Source organism: Danio rerio, chromosome 4 (assembly GCF_049306965.1).
Source record: "Danio rerio strain Tuebingen ecotype United States chromosome 4, GRCz12tu, whole genome shotgun sequence".
Lineage (NCBI taxonomy): Eukaryota > Metazoa > Chordata > Actinopteri > Cypriniformes > Danionidae > Danio > Danio rerio.
In genome coordinates, this window is record NC_133179.1 from 34,279,833 (window position 1) to 34,295,527 (window position 15,695).

A 15,695-nucleotide genomic window follows, 5' to 3' on the forward strand; every position below is an offset into this window, starting at 1 on the left:
ATTGCATCCTGGCAGTTCCTTTGTTCCCTACAATATGGATTTCTCTATGTTTTTAATTAATTCATTTATTTTATTATTTAACTTATTTTCATTTTAAGGTATTTTAAATAATATCCTTTAAAAAGTTATAATAAAATGCATGTTGAAAACTCATAACATATATGCATGTAAGATAACAGGTGTCATTTGCCTAATGATTTTTAAATATTAAAGCAAAGAGACTTAAAGATTAATGTGCTTATAACGTGCTTATACTGACACCTACTGGCACATGTCACAAGATCACTGACACTGGCATGTGTCACTGACATTACTGGCATGTGTCTAAAAAGAGCCACTTGACAATAATGATGATCAGGGTTACACATAGGCTGTTAATATATTTGGGCCCAGGGGCCCACAAGTTATGTGTTAAAAGTGCGTTGCATACATAGTACCCCCACCCCTACTCACCTCAGGGGCAAGGAAAAAAAGTTCAGGCTCAGGAATTTTTTCCACTATCAGCCCTGCATAGGCCTACCATCAAGGTTCAATGCAGATTAAAACAGGCTCTCATATTTACTGCTTTTTGCACAGGGGGGGCTAACTGTTGCATTTCAGTAAATGTATAGCTGATGCTTCATAGAAAAATCTAGTAATTTGGTCTTCAATCAATAAAAACTAATGCTGTAGTTTTCTCTGTTCTTAGTGTTCAAGTATACATTAGTGCAGTGGTTCTCAAACTGTGGTACGCGTACCACTAGTGGTACGCGTGCTTCCTCCTAGTGGTACGCGGAGGAATCGCCAAATAATTAAATAAACAATTAACATTTTTAATCCTTTGATGTGAACTATATTATCGATGTGATCAGCTTTGGCATTTTTGTGAAGCGTACGATCACAGCGCTGTGCTTAGAATGTTTATTTTAGTGCAATTTGTCATAAGCTGCTGAAAATCAGTTTCCGAATTGATTCTGAAGCGTGATTTGACTGACATGAAAACTGGCCAATCAGTCGACCTTTTTTTTTTGTGTGTTTTTGCGTGAAACGTAAGGGCGGGACAAAGGCTCTCTGTGTTGCAGAGACAGAAAAAAACTACTTAAAAACAAATGTTTTGTTGGAATAATGCTTCTCGGATGTTTTCACTATAGAGATGTCTAGCAGAGTAATTAAACCGCGGACATATTTCCTGCCTTTTTGATTATCTACATACACGTTTCGCTCTCCGACAGCCAGTCGACTCGCCTCTGACCTGTCACTCCTCTAAATACATTCTGAATGGCGGCGCGGGAATGGAGGTATTGCGCAATTACTCATTTCTGCAAATGCGGCGAGTGCTTTATTTTAACTCGAGAGCGCATTCATGTACGCAAATCGCTAAAACAGATATGTGAGCTCTTAAATAGGCTTTTTTCAAATGAACTGCAGTGCTCTCATGATCGCCTGTGTGCTCAGCTAGAATACAATCGCGATCTCTCCACTATTAAAGTAGACATTATTTATCTTTGCTCCTTAACTAAATTTAGTCAAAAGTATTTAAAGTTATGAAGTATTTAGAAATAGATTGATGCATGATCGATAACAATGCTAATGGTCTTCTTATTTGGCTGTGTTATCAAGTGAAACTTTAGCAAAGGTGGAGCTTTTTTGTTTCTTTACGACAAAAGAATTATGCTGGAAATGTTTCTGGATGAGGTATATGTGTGATTTATACATTTAGCTGTATTCTGATCTGTCTTAAAGCATTACAGATCAAAGCAATCCATTGTTACTTATTGTTTATTTATCAAAATTTACAATAAGGCTCTTAAAGCACTGCTTTGATAAATGTATTGTTGTCACATTTCAAATACCTCAAGTAGAATGAAGTCATTTGTTTTATTTTTTACTGACAGTGTACTTGTATTTTTTTTAAAGTTTCTATTTTAGATTAAGATCAAGTGTAAAATAAAATCTACATGTGATGTACAGCTATTTAAAAAACAAATTTGCCATATTGTAAAGAAATATAGTGTAAAATATGTAAATAAAAGGCTAAATAAAAATCTTTTTACCATATACTTTAATTTAACCTTTCAAAGCTTAAAAATATCTTTTTTTAAAAATGGGCAAAAAGTGTCTCTATGGCCTTAAAGATTATTTGGTAGTTTTACCAGTGCTATTGAAAAAGATTAATTGTCATGAAAGGAAAAATCGACCATACTTCCTTTGTTAGTGCATATTCCTATACACGTAGCTTTGGGATTTAAGCAATCAAACCATTAAATCAGGTTTACACTTAAAAAAAGTGATTTCATAATGAAAATCTGATTTTTTTATTCAAAAGTAACCAACTAGTACTTTCTAAAAGAGTACTTTGTACTTTTACCAAATATTAGCATTATTTACTAAAAATGTTGTTATTTTAGCAGTGTAATAGTATTTTTACTTGAGTACAAAAAAAGATTTCATAAGCATTTAGTGCAGGTTTATTATATTATTAATATATGATTAATAAATATTATTTTTAATGGTTTTTATTTGTATCTATTCCTATGCAATGTTTTATGGGTTGCTGAGAATACATTTCAGGTCTTCAATACATAGCATGTCAGTCTTGAAAAAAAAAAAATAGGTGCTGAAATTGATTTTCATTAGGCTGTGCCTGTATGAACCCTGTCATATGTACATTTAACATTTATTTCAAGATTTGTCTGAAAGTGTAGGAATATGACATATAGCCTATATTTATAAGGTCCAAGCAGCATTTCCAGCTTTTGATGAATAGGCTACTATAATTACTTTAGATTTAAGTACAGCAGTTTTCTTTTTACTTTTTAAGAACAGCGCCATTTTTTAATGAACTTTTAAAAGCACATTTTAACTAAAACTTTTTTTTTTATCTGCAAGCACAGTTAATGTTCAGACTATTTAAAATGTTTAATGTGACTGACAATAATACATATTCTTAATAATAGGAAGTAATCTGCATCGTTTTTAAACTGTGCACACCTGTAGCTGCTTAATCAGGCCTACGACGCTATTTTTTAATACTGGTTAAAAAAATAGCGTCGTAAGGTGGTACTTGGAGAGACGATTTTTTTCTAAGGTGGTACTTGGTGAAAAAAGTTTGAGAACCACTGCAGTATATCATTATAAATGTGTAGTGAATTTGCAGTAATCTCTCAGACGTAATAAACTTAGACAAGTTCTGAAACTCTTACTTAAAACATTTGTAATTGTGAACATGAAAAGAATAAACGGCTAAATTAAACTGTTAAAATAAAGGAGAAGCAGATCGGTTTCAATGTACAAAGGGAATACCTTCACGCTGCCGGTGCTAAATCATTTGCCATCGATACGCAGAGGGGTGATCTGCTCTTGGGCTGCAGGTGGGAAAGACTGCTGTACGAGGACTGGGCCGCCTGTCAGAGCTTTGAGGCGGGGGAGGGGCCGCAGCCGCAGCTCAATGGGAAAAGTAGAGATGGTACAGTATGGAAAATGACAGTCTATAAAAATCTCCAGTAACACACAAAAAAGTAGCTAGATTTGTTGCTAGTCACTATTTTAAAAATTTGGCGCTAGGAGGGTCTGAAAAGTCGCTAAATCTAGCGACAAAGTCACTAAATTGGCAACACTGCCCTAAACCAATCTGTGTTTTAACCAATCAGGTGTTTGTATGATGCAGTTAATGATGTTAAATAAGAGTATAATTGCGCGCTCTATTGCGCAACTTCATAAATATGCATGATATCTTCCAAGACCTGTTACAGTGTTCAGACGGCAGAGAGACGAAATTACATGTTGTGTTACCAAAACAAAAGTGTTGCTTTTATAATTTGCTGCAGTAAAGGTTTTGTTTTCATTTTCTAAGGAACATTTTTTTTTACCCGCAAGCTTTTTTCATCTGGAAATGGTGAGATCTGGATTTGCTGGTCGTCTCCTCTTAATAAGGATGCGGCTCTAGTTGGTGTTGATTGTCCTGTCTCTACAGATTTGGTAGGTGAGCGACCAGTGATCTTTGTTTATTCAGATGGCAAAGTTAGTTCGTACTGAACTAACTATTACACAGAGTGTAAACATGTTAGCACCACAATCAAACTTACCGTCGTGTAGGATTTTCAACGCATTTTATGACAGGAATAACACACATGGCTTTCTGACGCTACCTGCCAAGTGCATTTAAGTTTCCGGTAAATGTGGATTTTTTTTTCTCTCATTCGCCGTGCGGTAACAAACATTGCATAAAAAATACATGCTTAGAGCAGTTCCTCAAATCAAATATCTCGTTTGTCACGAGGGGCATGAATGAAATTCCTGAATGAAAAAAGCCAAACTGCAGTTAAAGTCCACCATTTAATAATTTGTTAAATAATTTGATTACTGATGTCCATGTAAACACTGTCACTGTCTTTCTCCCGTGTGTGTTTTGCCTCTGTGAAAATTAGTGCGTGCCCAAACTGACACTACCATTTTTATGGAAATTTTTAAATGCCCCCCTCTTTTGCTCCTCCGACACTCCGACAACCGGAAATACCGGCCGCTCCGCGGGGGCGCGGTTCTCAGGCGTTTTGCTCATACTTATGGACCACTAGCTGCAGCGGCTGCTGGTTTATAATAAACAGAACACACCACTCTCAATAACAGTTGAACATTTATTAATATTTTCACAAACATACAAATAGATTAACATACTTTTATCACACATAACCATGCTTTACCACGTTTAAAACAAAACCAACCAGTTGTACTATAACCATGGCTGAACTACTATGCAATAAAGATTTTAAAAACAAAGTCCATTGCAGCATTTATATGAAGACCATAGGGATATTTACAAGTACTTCAAAACATGTACACTAAGTGTGACTATAGTTTTACTACAGTAAAACCACAAATAACTTGTGTAAGCACATTTTATAATGCTTATAAGCGTTATATATAATTTCTTATATGGTGTTTAAGAAAATGTATGTTTTCCAAGATTATAATTTTAAAATATAATACCAGTCATGTGTTCAGTATCTAAAAGACTTTATTCAGGGAGTTACAATAATAAAAGAGTACACAAACACAAAATAAATACCAAGCAGACAACATTTACAGTAGTAAATAAAAATCATACGTATTAAAATAGTTTTTTGATAAAATCGTATTGAAGTCTGTAGTCATGTGTACAATTTTTATAAATGGCATTTAACAATTTGAAATCTCCTCTAAACTAATAATACATCAATTATATAAAATAACAATACTTTCACAGAGATAGTTAATTTTTCAAGCAAACTCTAATGCACGACACAAAACAGATTTTGTCATTATATACATACATATATATATATATATATATATATATATAAACTGTTTGTAGATTATGTACAATGTTCAAAGAAAACAGACAAAATAAAAAGAAATAACTTGTCATTTAGTTTTGTTTTATCTTGTGGAATGTTTTCTTCACATAAAAGGGTTTATATAGGTGGAATAAAAAGTGTGCCGCCGTTCTCTAAATTGTTCTTGTATGTTGTCTTTATCTTTAGTCCTCACAAGTGAGGCTTGACCCAAACCGGGACTGCAGTAGCCAAATCTAATCCTTGTAGTGGGAACCCTAAAATAAAACAAGAAACCAAAAGGAGAAAGATTAGCATTGCAGCAGTTCATATTACCTCAAACAATTATTATTTGTTTCATGACATATAACTGGAGTATGTGTTACGCTAGTCTCGCTTTTTTTTTGTCTGTCCCTCGGTCTCCCTGCACATGAAAAAGGTGATAGAGCTTTCTGTGTTGCGGCCTCAAGGCTCTTGAACAGTCTCCCTCTGAACATTGGGATTGCTACTTCATTGATTGCTTTCAAATTTAACTTAAAGACTTATTTTTACTCTCTTGCCTTTGAGTGACAAATGCATGTTATTTTTTATTTGTATTTTAATATTACTTTTAAACATACATTTTCTTGTATTTTTAATACTAGTTTTTTATTTTATTGTGTAGTTTATTTAATATAAAGTACTTGGATCAACTACGGTTGTGTAAAATTGTGCTCTATAAATAAAGTTTGCCTTGCCTAGAGTAGCAAAAAAGCTTCACAAAAAAGACTTTTATTTTGGCGTGGCTGATGACGTCATCAGGCGGCGCCGCTACAGCGTGGTGATTCAACTGGAGAAAGGTTTGCTTTAAAAGTTTTACAGATATAACCCGATTTAAAGTTAAAGTTCTAAAGTTTTAGGTTTTTTATATATGGTGCTAAATTATGTTCCTGCTGTTGGAAATATTATTTTAACCTTTTATACAACGTAGTACTATTTTATTCTCAATAATCAAGGGCTATTGTTTGAATAATGTAACAGAAAAGTGTGTAATAAGTGTTTTGATGAAACGTTTTACCCGATTTCTTTTTGTTAATTACGCTCGTTAAAATAAACTGTTGAAGAGAAGTTATTTTGCTTCATTGTTTTATTTATTTTAAACAGGACATTTTTATTGTTTTGTTCATTTTAAACAGGATAAAGTGTCCAAACACAGAGAAAAACTCCTGCTGAAGCGACTGATCTCCACACTGTTATAAAGATGGCGTTTATTAAAGTGGAGAGTGAAGATGTGAAGATTGAAGAAACATTCACAGTCAAACAGGAAGATCTGCAGGAACAAACAGGTTGGTTTTCATTCTCAAACACCAACTCAGTCATTTGATCCTCATTCAGATATATTTTAATAATAAAAATACTAAATTAAATCCATCTTGCAGCCATTCTCCTAAATGCACATAAGCACTCATTGAAAGACAGGAATGAGTTTCTTGTTACTTTTTCTCGTGTCTTTTGTCATTATTTTTAAGTATTATTAGTCTCCCATTTTCTCTACTTTCTTAAGGTTATTGCTTTTCTTGTTCTCCTGCTGTTTGTGAAGCATCCTTGAGCACCGGCGCTTTATAAAATAAATTTAAAAGGTTTAACTGAGCTGACGATATTTGACTGACAGTGTTCTCATAAAAGATATCTGCTATTACAGTGATAGTGTTGGCTTAGTACTTTCCATTTGCATACGTCAAGTCGATCACAATTCCCTTTTTTCATCAACTTCTTTATGAGTTTAAACTTATTTGTAGTTGTTGTTACTAGGTCTTACAGATAGTGTCTGAGTTAGAACTACATCATTATTATACTAACTAATTACCAGGGCTATTGTGTTTAAACAGGGTTTCCACGGCGTCATAAAATGTCTTAAGATCCAAAATCAAACAAAATTTCAAATCTTTCGCTACAAATATCTAAAATACATATAAAGAATTATTATTTATTTATTCTTGTAATATATATAATAAATTTTTTCATTTATTCTTTAATGGGGCAAATAAAAATCTTTTCCATCTGGACCATTTGAAAAATTATTTAGCTTTAGCCCTTTATGGGTCTAAAATTTCATTCATAATGGTCTTAAAAATTTCATAAAAAGAAACCTGCAGAAACCCTGGTTTACAGTTTGTCAAATGATGTGGACGCCCCAATATTAAATAAGCTGAATGAAATGGACACTACAATAATTGTTATAAAACATTGTACAGTATTCTAAGCTATAATATGTTGCTGTGGGATGACGTGAGACAAAACAAACTAATTATAGTGGAACAATAACGTTTAGCATTGCACTGACTGCAACTGGCCAACAAACTAGTCTAAAAATGACTTTTTCTGCTTAAGAAATGGATAACAGCATGCTGATGATATGCTAACATTAGAGTGTGAAGTTCGTCAGTATTGACCAAATTCTTCATGTACCAGCAGGTGTCGCCATTGGAATCTTTTTGCTTGAGACTTTTTTTTAAAGAATTTATTTTTAGATCCTTAAAACAGGGTTATTCTGCTTAGGTATGCTTAGGTAACCGTTTTCAAGGTATACCACAGTACGACAGTATATGTAAGGTTTTCTTTTTAACATTTTGTTATAAGTTTTTCAGGACAACAGTATCTCCAGCAAAAAAGATATCCAAAGATGCCATTTTAAATTGTAAAGAAATCTGTGTTTTGAAACGAATGATTCATTTGAATGATTCAGCCTGACATGTTTACTGCTCCATAATACTTTCTTCCCGGTTTCACAAACAAGGTTTAAGGCTAGTCAAGATTAAATTGCATGTTTGAGCGGTCTCAACTCAAAATAACTTTCCGTGAGATAAAATACATTAGTGTATTTTTTTTCTCCAGGTGCACACCAGTAATATATTTTACTAAGGCCATTTTTATAAATTTGGCTTAAATAGCCTAATTTAACTAAGGACTAGTCCCGGCTTAATCTAAGCCCTGTTTGTGAAACTGAGCCTCAAAGTTTCTCAAAAGAAAATATATTGTGTTCAAAGGGAAAAAGTTCTTGTTTTTTTTTACCCAGACATTAAAAATAATATATTTTAGAGCAGTAATCACAATACAGTGAAACCGTGATCTTTTTATCCAAGCTTATCATACAGTCAGAATCTTATACTGGCCCATGCCTAATGCTGCTTGATGTTGCAAAGTCATATTTTCTCATTTTATTATTTTTCTTTGTATGAATAGTCATGAACACATTTGTTTGTAGAGCAAGTAGCCATTTATTATTCCAGGTCATTTCTCCAATAGGCAACTAAATTGGAGGTTCTAAAACAATAGCATATAAGATCAGGTCACTACTATGGCCCCATTTACACTAATGCGTTCGCATTCATCAAATTTGCTTAAACCATGTGTTCTTAAGTATGGCTGTATTTCACAAGGATTCTGACAAAGCAACGTGAAGTAGGCGCTGTACAAAATTTGCACTTAAGGAGGAAACACATCAAACTTAAATCATTTGAGCGCACATGGAATCATCTTAAAGGCAGACCAATGCAGATGTCTTGGACAGCTCGCGACATTATCTGGCACTTTCACTGAGTACATTTATATGGACACCAATACTCCCATTTTAATATCATTGATACTCTTATTAAGAGTCTACCTTGTAAACAGTTGTTTTTAAAAAAAATTTATTACCTTAAAGGAACACCGAGTCACGAAATGAGGAGGTTTTTCTTTCCGTTCGGTATGGGGTATAAATTTCTATTACAGCAAAAGTCTAAAGATTAAAAATGAAACGTACTAAATTAGATGTAATGCTGGAAAGCCTGGTAATGCAGCATTAATTTTTTTTCATTAATTATTTTATACTGAAACGTTCCTTCTAAAAGTGCTTCCTTGGTCTTATGCATATTTCTTTGCATGACTACAACAGGAAGTATAACTGCGTTCATTTTTTAAAAACATTTTATATATATATCAAATTAATTGCATGAGTTAACCCTCTAATTTTGACAGCACTTTAAATAAACAAATGTTTTCAAAGGGCAACAAATGTTTTTAAATAGAAAGCAGCAATTTGCAGCAGTTTCGAGAGCAAATAACAAATCCCACTGCTTGTGTGTGCACGGCTCTTTGTGGCCATTATTTTAAACTTACTGTGCTGACGTTAAGTACATTTTGAATGTTACAGTAAACCTCCAATGCATTAAGACTTTTCCTTGCAAGCTACAATTTGCAGTGAGTGTGTATTCTCTCTCTTGCGCACAAGCAAATATTTCAATGTATTGTGACAAATATTTAACTTAACGTTAATAGGCCTAAATAATGACCTATATTTTAAAATCTGCAGTTTCTCTTTCTTGCTTTGTTTCAAGCCATACTTTTTGATTGTTTAAATTATTATATATTTGAACTTATAATTGAATCAAATGCTATGCCCTCGCTGTGAACATTGTGGTGTCTTGTTTCATCGTAGTTGCCAAGGTAGCATACAACATAATCATAATGATGCATCTGTGCTCGACCTTCAGGGTTTCATGACGGTAACGTGCACGAGTAGTTATCTAGATTATTTCAGCTGAACTCAGATTAGTTACATCAAATGATCTTCAACTTACTGTTATGGAACCAATTAAAGTGTGGACATTTAGTTCGGCTCACTAAAGTCAAGTTTTTGACTTTAATTCCCGCTTTTTTAAACCACTTTTATGAAACAGCCCCTAGGGGTTATCAAATAATCCTGGGTGTTCATTAACAGACGTTTCACAGTGGTAAACATCGGGGTAACGCTTTTATTTGTATATTTACATTGTCACTGTTCCCGATTAGACAAACAGCAGGTAACCTTTTTAAATGGCATTTCTGCATCTTGTCGAGTATATAAAATGTCACCATATAGGTCTTCAGCTAAGCCTCCGGACATGCACAAAGGCAAGAAAACTGAGACCAAAGTACAAATGAATGAAAACAAGTAGCAAAGTATGTCATCTTGCCATATTCTCATCACTACAGTTTACAGCAAATGTGGCATTAAGCATTTGCATAAGTTCATTCATTCATTTTCCTTTAGCTTAGTCTCTTTATTCATTAGGGGTCACCACAGCGGAATGAACCACCAACTTATCCAGCATATGTTTTAAACAGCGGATGCCCTTCCAGCTGCAACCCAGTAGAGGGAAACATTTGCATAAGTTATATACAATAATGCAAACTTACAAATATAAGCTCAATTATCCGTAATTGCTATGAACATGCAGGATTTGTCTCAACCAGGTCTTCCAAGCATGTTAAAAATGTTGAGTGGAAGATACACATGAGGGAACACAACAGGAGTAATCTAGAACGAGTGCATTTGATCATTTGCATTTAAAGCCACAGGCACAAAAAGAGCTGGGTTTATCTCTGACCCCCAAAATGAAATATTCTGCAAGGTATATGATCTGATTTTGAGCTGAAACCCCAGACCCATTCTGGAAACATTAAAGACTTACTTTACATCCTGTAAAAAAAGGTTCATAATAGGAACCCTTTAAAGGGATAGTTAATGCAGAAATGAAAATAGCCTCACCATTTACTCTCCCTCGTGTGGCTTTAAATCTTTGAGTTTCTTGATTCTGCTGAACACAAAAGAAGATATTGTGAAAAAATGCTGGCTTACTTTGTGTTCCAGAAGAAAGGAAATATTTAAAACCACATGATGCAGAGTAAATGGTGAGGTCATTTTAATTTTCGGTTGAAACATCCATTTCATGCTTGTCGCTTTGTGCCTTCATACTAAAGTTCTTTTTTTTTTTTTTTTTTTTTTTTTTTAGACCTGATGGTGCTGAAAGCAGAGACTCAACAATGGAATAAAATGGAAGAGCAACACCAAGAAATAACAGCTGATGAAAAACCCCAACTGACTGTAAAGACTTCATCACTCGGAAGACCTCGGAAATCCAAAACTGAGTGTAATTTCAGCAGTAAACAGTGTAGAAAGAGTTTCAGTCAAAAGCTTAACCTTGGTGATCACATGAAAGTTCACACTAGGGAGAAACCTTACACCTGCGAACAGTGTGGAAAGAGTTTTGGTAAAAAGAGAAGCTTCAAGACCCACATGAGAATTCACACTGGAGAGAGGCCGTACACATGCCAACAGTGTGGAAAGAGTTTTAAGCTAAGTGGCACCCTTAAAGGCCACATGAGAATACACACCGGAGAGAGGCCGTACACATGCCAACAATGTGGAAAGAGTTTTAAGCAAAGTGCCACACTTAAAGGCCACATGAGAAGTCACACTGGAGAGAGGCCATACACATGCCAACAGTGTGGACAAAGCTTCTATTATGCAGCAAACTTTGCAGCGCACAAGAGAATTCACACTGGAGAAAGGCCCTACACATGCCAACAGTGTGGAAAGAGTTTTAAGCAAAGTGGCACCCTTAAAGGCCACATGAGAATTCACAATGGAGGAAAAACACTGTGTGGGAAAAGTTTTGCTCAAAAACAAAAGCTTGACACCCACATGACGATCCACACTGGAGAGAAACCTTACACATGCACAGAGTGTGGTAAAAGTTTCACATGTAAAAGCTCACTCATTAACCACATGAAAACTCACACCAGAGAGAAGCTGTTTGCATGTAATCAGTGTGGAAAGAGCTTCACATGTAAAGCTAACCTCATGAACCACATGGATGGTCACTCTGGAATCATAGTGTTCATATGTGATCTGTGTGGAAAGAGTCTCACACGCAAAGACTACATTAAGCAACACATGAAGACTCACTCAAGAGAGGATCGTTTTAGATGCAGTGAGTGTGGAAAGAGCTTTAAACAAAAAATAAACCTCAGCGCTCACATGAAGCTTCACAATGCAGAGCAGAGTCCTCAACATTGAGACCTTGTCCACAAAAACACGAGTATATTGAAAACGGCAGCTTTTTCATGTAGTTTGTCTGTTCATTGACATGAAGTTTATTTATAAACTACTTTCGAGAGGATCACATGCTTATTATTGTTCACGACTGGTCCAGCATTAGCTAAAACATGATTCACCAATCAGATGATTCCTGACTCCCTATAAATGACAAGAGATTCTTACCTCTGTTATCTTCGTCGTTATCTTTTAGACTCCCTAAAGCCCTGTTCAGACTACACAATGCCATTTGTCAGTTACGACAGATGAGATTTGTGTCAGATTATGAGATTTTGACTTGATCAAATCTTGATGTGTTGTGGGTAACAAATTAAGACTTTGGTTTCAAAACACTACACATTTATTTTGATGGACTAATCTCAGAAAAGAAAGAAGTTTTCTTCATGAAGACAATTGAACTTTCTATAGACAACTGCTCGCCTTTAAATATACGTTCATGTGAAAACTCCAACATTACTACAAATAAATCGTTGTATGGGAAACCCTGTGTCTCTATTGTGAATGAGAACATGAGTGATTTCTTAGCTTACATGCTAATTTCAGTACTCAAATGCAAATCTAAATGTATTTACGTGCATTTTTTTTTTTTAAGGAATAAAACAAAAAAATTTCATCTTATTAAAAAAATATCAGTCCAAATATTCCCATATTTCTGATAAGTAGCCCAAACTGTGAACAAATGTAGATTTGAACTACTGCGCACATGTCCACGCAGATCCACTGATGAGCGTTTACACAAGCCACAGTCAAAACAAATGCAGAATCAAAACTTTTAACAATCCTGAATCAATATTGGAGTTAGTTTTGCACGCTGGAGGAAGGATGACACCATGGCTGAAGTATTTCTGTTAGACAGGTAATGTTCTGTTTTTAAAATCTATCAGTCATGCAGAGCTGATGTAGATTGAGTTGTTATGAATGGGTTATATGCACAGAAGTGTTGCTCAGCCACTGAAATCTTCTGATGAACATGTTATGTGACTATTTACAGTTTTATAAGAAACCTTTTACAGCATCGATAATGTAGATTTTTATTTATTTTAACAACAAAACATCAGTAAATAGCGCTATTCCGCTTAGCCTGCTTTACTGAGCTGAAGTAGTTTTTTGATTCACATTGCTTTATTTTTGAACAATGAGAACCTGTGTGGTCCCTATAATGTTCACCATGCTACTTTGAATATTCGGTCTGAAATAGCATACAAGTATGGCTTATTAATAAGTGTAATTCCTGCACGCCGCAGGCCAAACACTAAGCATACAGTAGCGGCTTTAGGACAAAGTGTGTGAGAGAGTGAGTCTGATGAGAGACTGATGACAAGTTTTGCTTGCTAACTACATGACTGAAAACATTCATTCATTCATTTATTTTCTTGTCGGCTTAGTCCCTTTATTAATCCGGGGTCGCCACAGCGGAATTAACCGCCAACCTATCCAGCAAGTTTTTTAAAAAGCGAATGCCCTTCCAGCCACAACCCATCTATGGGAAATGCCTAAATCATGCTAGATATAATACAGTTTTTGTTCAGAATTGTAGTAATATAAAGTACAACTGGCGAACGGCATGATTTAGTGGTTCTCCTTCATCTATAATGAGCGTTTTCGCGATTTCAGGTGGCGTGGCTTTGGATGACATGGGAGGGATCATATTTGAAAGATATTATGCTTACTAGTTCCCTTTAAAGGGCACCTATGATGCAAATTTGGAAGCTGTTTAGACAGAAGTTCATTGTTGCAACAAGGCTTAAATGTTTTCCACCACAAATACATCAAATAACCTTGTTATTTTGACTCTCGGCTTCATCTGTCTCATCATGTCTGTCTCTTTACTGTTTATCCGAACACGATGCAGTAAAAGTAGACATGCATGTAGGAACGATGGGTTGGGAGAACCAGCTCATTTGCATATTAAGGCAATTAAAAAGATGCTAGAATGTCATCTTACCCCAGAATGTTTATCTTCAGCAGGGTTTAATACATAATTCGAGGGGTATTTTGAGCTGAAACTTTAGACAATCTGGAAACCACAAAAGATAAATCTTACATCTTGTAAAAAGAGTAAAATATGTGCCTGTCAAGAGTAGTTGGTGGTTTTTAAGATCATTCAGAATGAGTAAAGAAATCATTGATAAACTATTTAATTGAACATTTCTACATCTTATTTTTCAGTCATATTGTAATAACTGCATACTAATGTCTATTAATGCAAAAATATTTCTTAAATGATGAATTAAATATTTGCTAATGCTTAACTATTCATAGTGTACAGTTATAAAGTACTACCGATTTAGTTTTTTATTGATGAACAATTGATGATGATTTGTACCTAAAAGGCTGCTGCAAATACCTTTTTTAGGCTGATGCAATAATTGCCTTCATTCAGGCAGGCTTCTGTCACTGCTTCTGTCAGGCAGGCTTCCGTCCCTTTTGGTTTGCTTAGGAAATGGTCACAAGCAGATTCCCCATTCTCATCTTCTTCGATATCCATTCAAAGCATTTGATCTAAAATCATACCATGTTTATATATTTGGTAGCTATTCTCTTTTTGGGGATGGTATTTCAACAATTTTCACAGACCTTCAATTTGAATGCCATCAAGTGACTTTCCCTGGAGGATTCCAAGACAGCCTTTGTCAACTGCAAAGATCAGCTTGGAAATTCTTGCGAGCTGAACTGTTGCTTCAGGGAGTCTGTAGTGATCACGGTGGACACATATATCATGTCCCAGGATGTCAGCTACCTGATCAAGTTCATTGTGTATAAGATTTAATATTTGTGACAGGGTTGCGATGTGTTTCCTTAGCTGTGTTGAGCGCAGATATTCTGTTTTTTCATAATTTGTGTCTCAACCAGTCTTGACCATAGTAGTGTGTGAAACATTTTGGCCTGGGGAAGAGATAGACATTTGTTTCCTCTACACCACATTGCATTCTGTTGTTAATTAGCTGGTTCAAGGATTAAACCATGTCGGGTGTTAGAAGAACAGCAACTTTTTGTTCAAACTTGCCTCGGATTTCAATATGTGAAAAGTGTTTGCAGAGCTTTTTTTCAAATTGGGAAAGTCCTAAAGACACGTCATTGAGAAGTGGTTTGTATCTCTGTGAGTAAAGTTCTCCAAACGGATTTTGGACACCTCCCCCGCACGCCATCAATTAAAAACTATTATCTGCACAATAGTGGCTTTCGCAAGATCAGCATATTTTTTACGGAGATGACTTCTGGCTCAGTTTGTCAGAGGTAACTGTTGCAGCCTGTTCCAGGTGAGAGTGAAGAAGCTGTACGTCTTGTGTGAAGGGTAAAGCTGATGGTCTGTTGAACTTTTTTTCTCACTATGTGTGTTTAAGGTGAAGTGTGAAACAAGTTCACACCATCTAGAACCATTTAGGTCCCGTTTACACTAGTGCGTTTTAGTTTTAAAACGGCGTTGTAGAATGAAAACGATCCGCGTCCACACTCGCGTTTTACCCAGCGTTTCTGAACGGCTCTCCATCCACACCAAAACGCTG

General features: G+C 35.2%; 3 protein-coding genes across 3 annotated transcripts in view; all 3 read left to right on the forward strand.

Annotated features, from left to right (window-relative positions):
• LOC137489469 (uncharacterized) overlaps positions 1 to 15,247 on the forward strand; it is a 53,502-nt gene extending 38,255 nt beyond the window's left edge. Inside the window, exons 1-3 of the mRNA XM_073947747.1 lie at positions 6,072 to 6,127; positions 6,464 to 6,613; positions 11,084 to 15,247. Of these exons, the coding sequence (XP_073803848.1) occupies positions 6,529 to 6,613; positions 11,084 to 12,150 (1,152 nt within the window). The 5' untranslated portion in view covers positions 6,072 to 6,127; positions 6,464 to 6,528 and the 3' untranslated portion in view covers positions 12,151 to 15,247. Of the gene's footprint in view, positions 6,128 to 6,463; positions 6,614 to 11,083 lie in introns of the transcript that reaches the window.
• The window catches only part of LOC137491238 (uncharacterized), a 1,025,816-nt gene that overhangs the window by 470,973 nt on the left and 539,148 nt on the right, over positions 1 to 15,695 (forward strand). The gene's annotated exons all lie outside the window — the stretch shown is intronic.
• Positions 1 to 15,695, forward strand: part of LOC101886704 (uncharacterized) — an 847,011-nt gene that overhangs the window by 470,973 nt on the left and 360,343 nt on the right. The gene's annotated exons all lie outside the window — the stretch shown is intronic.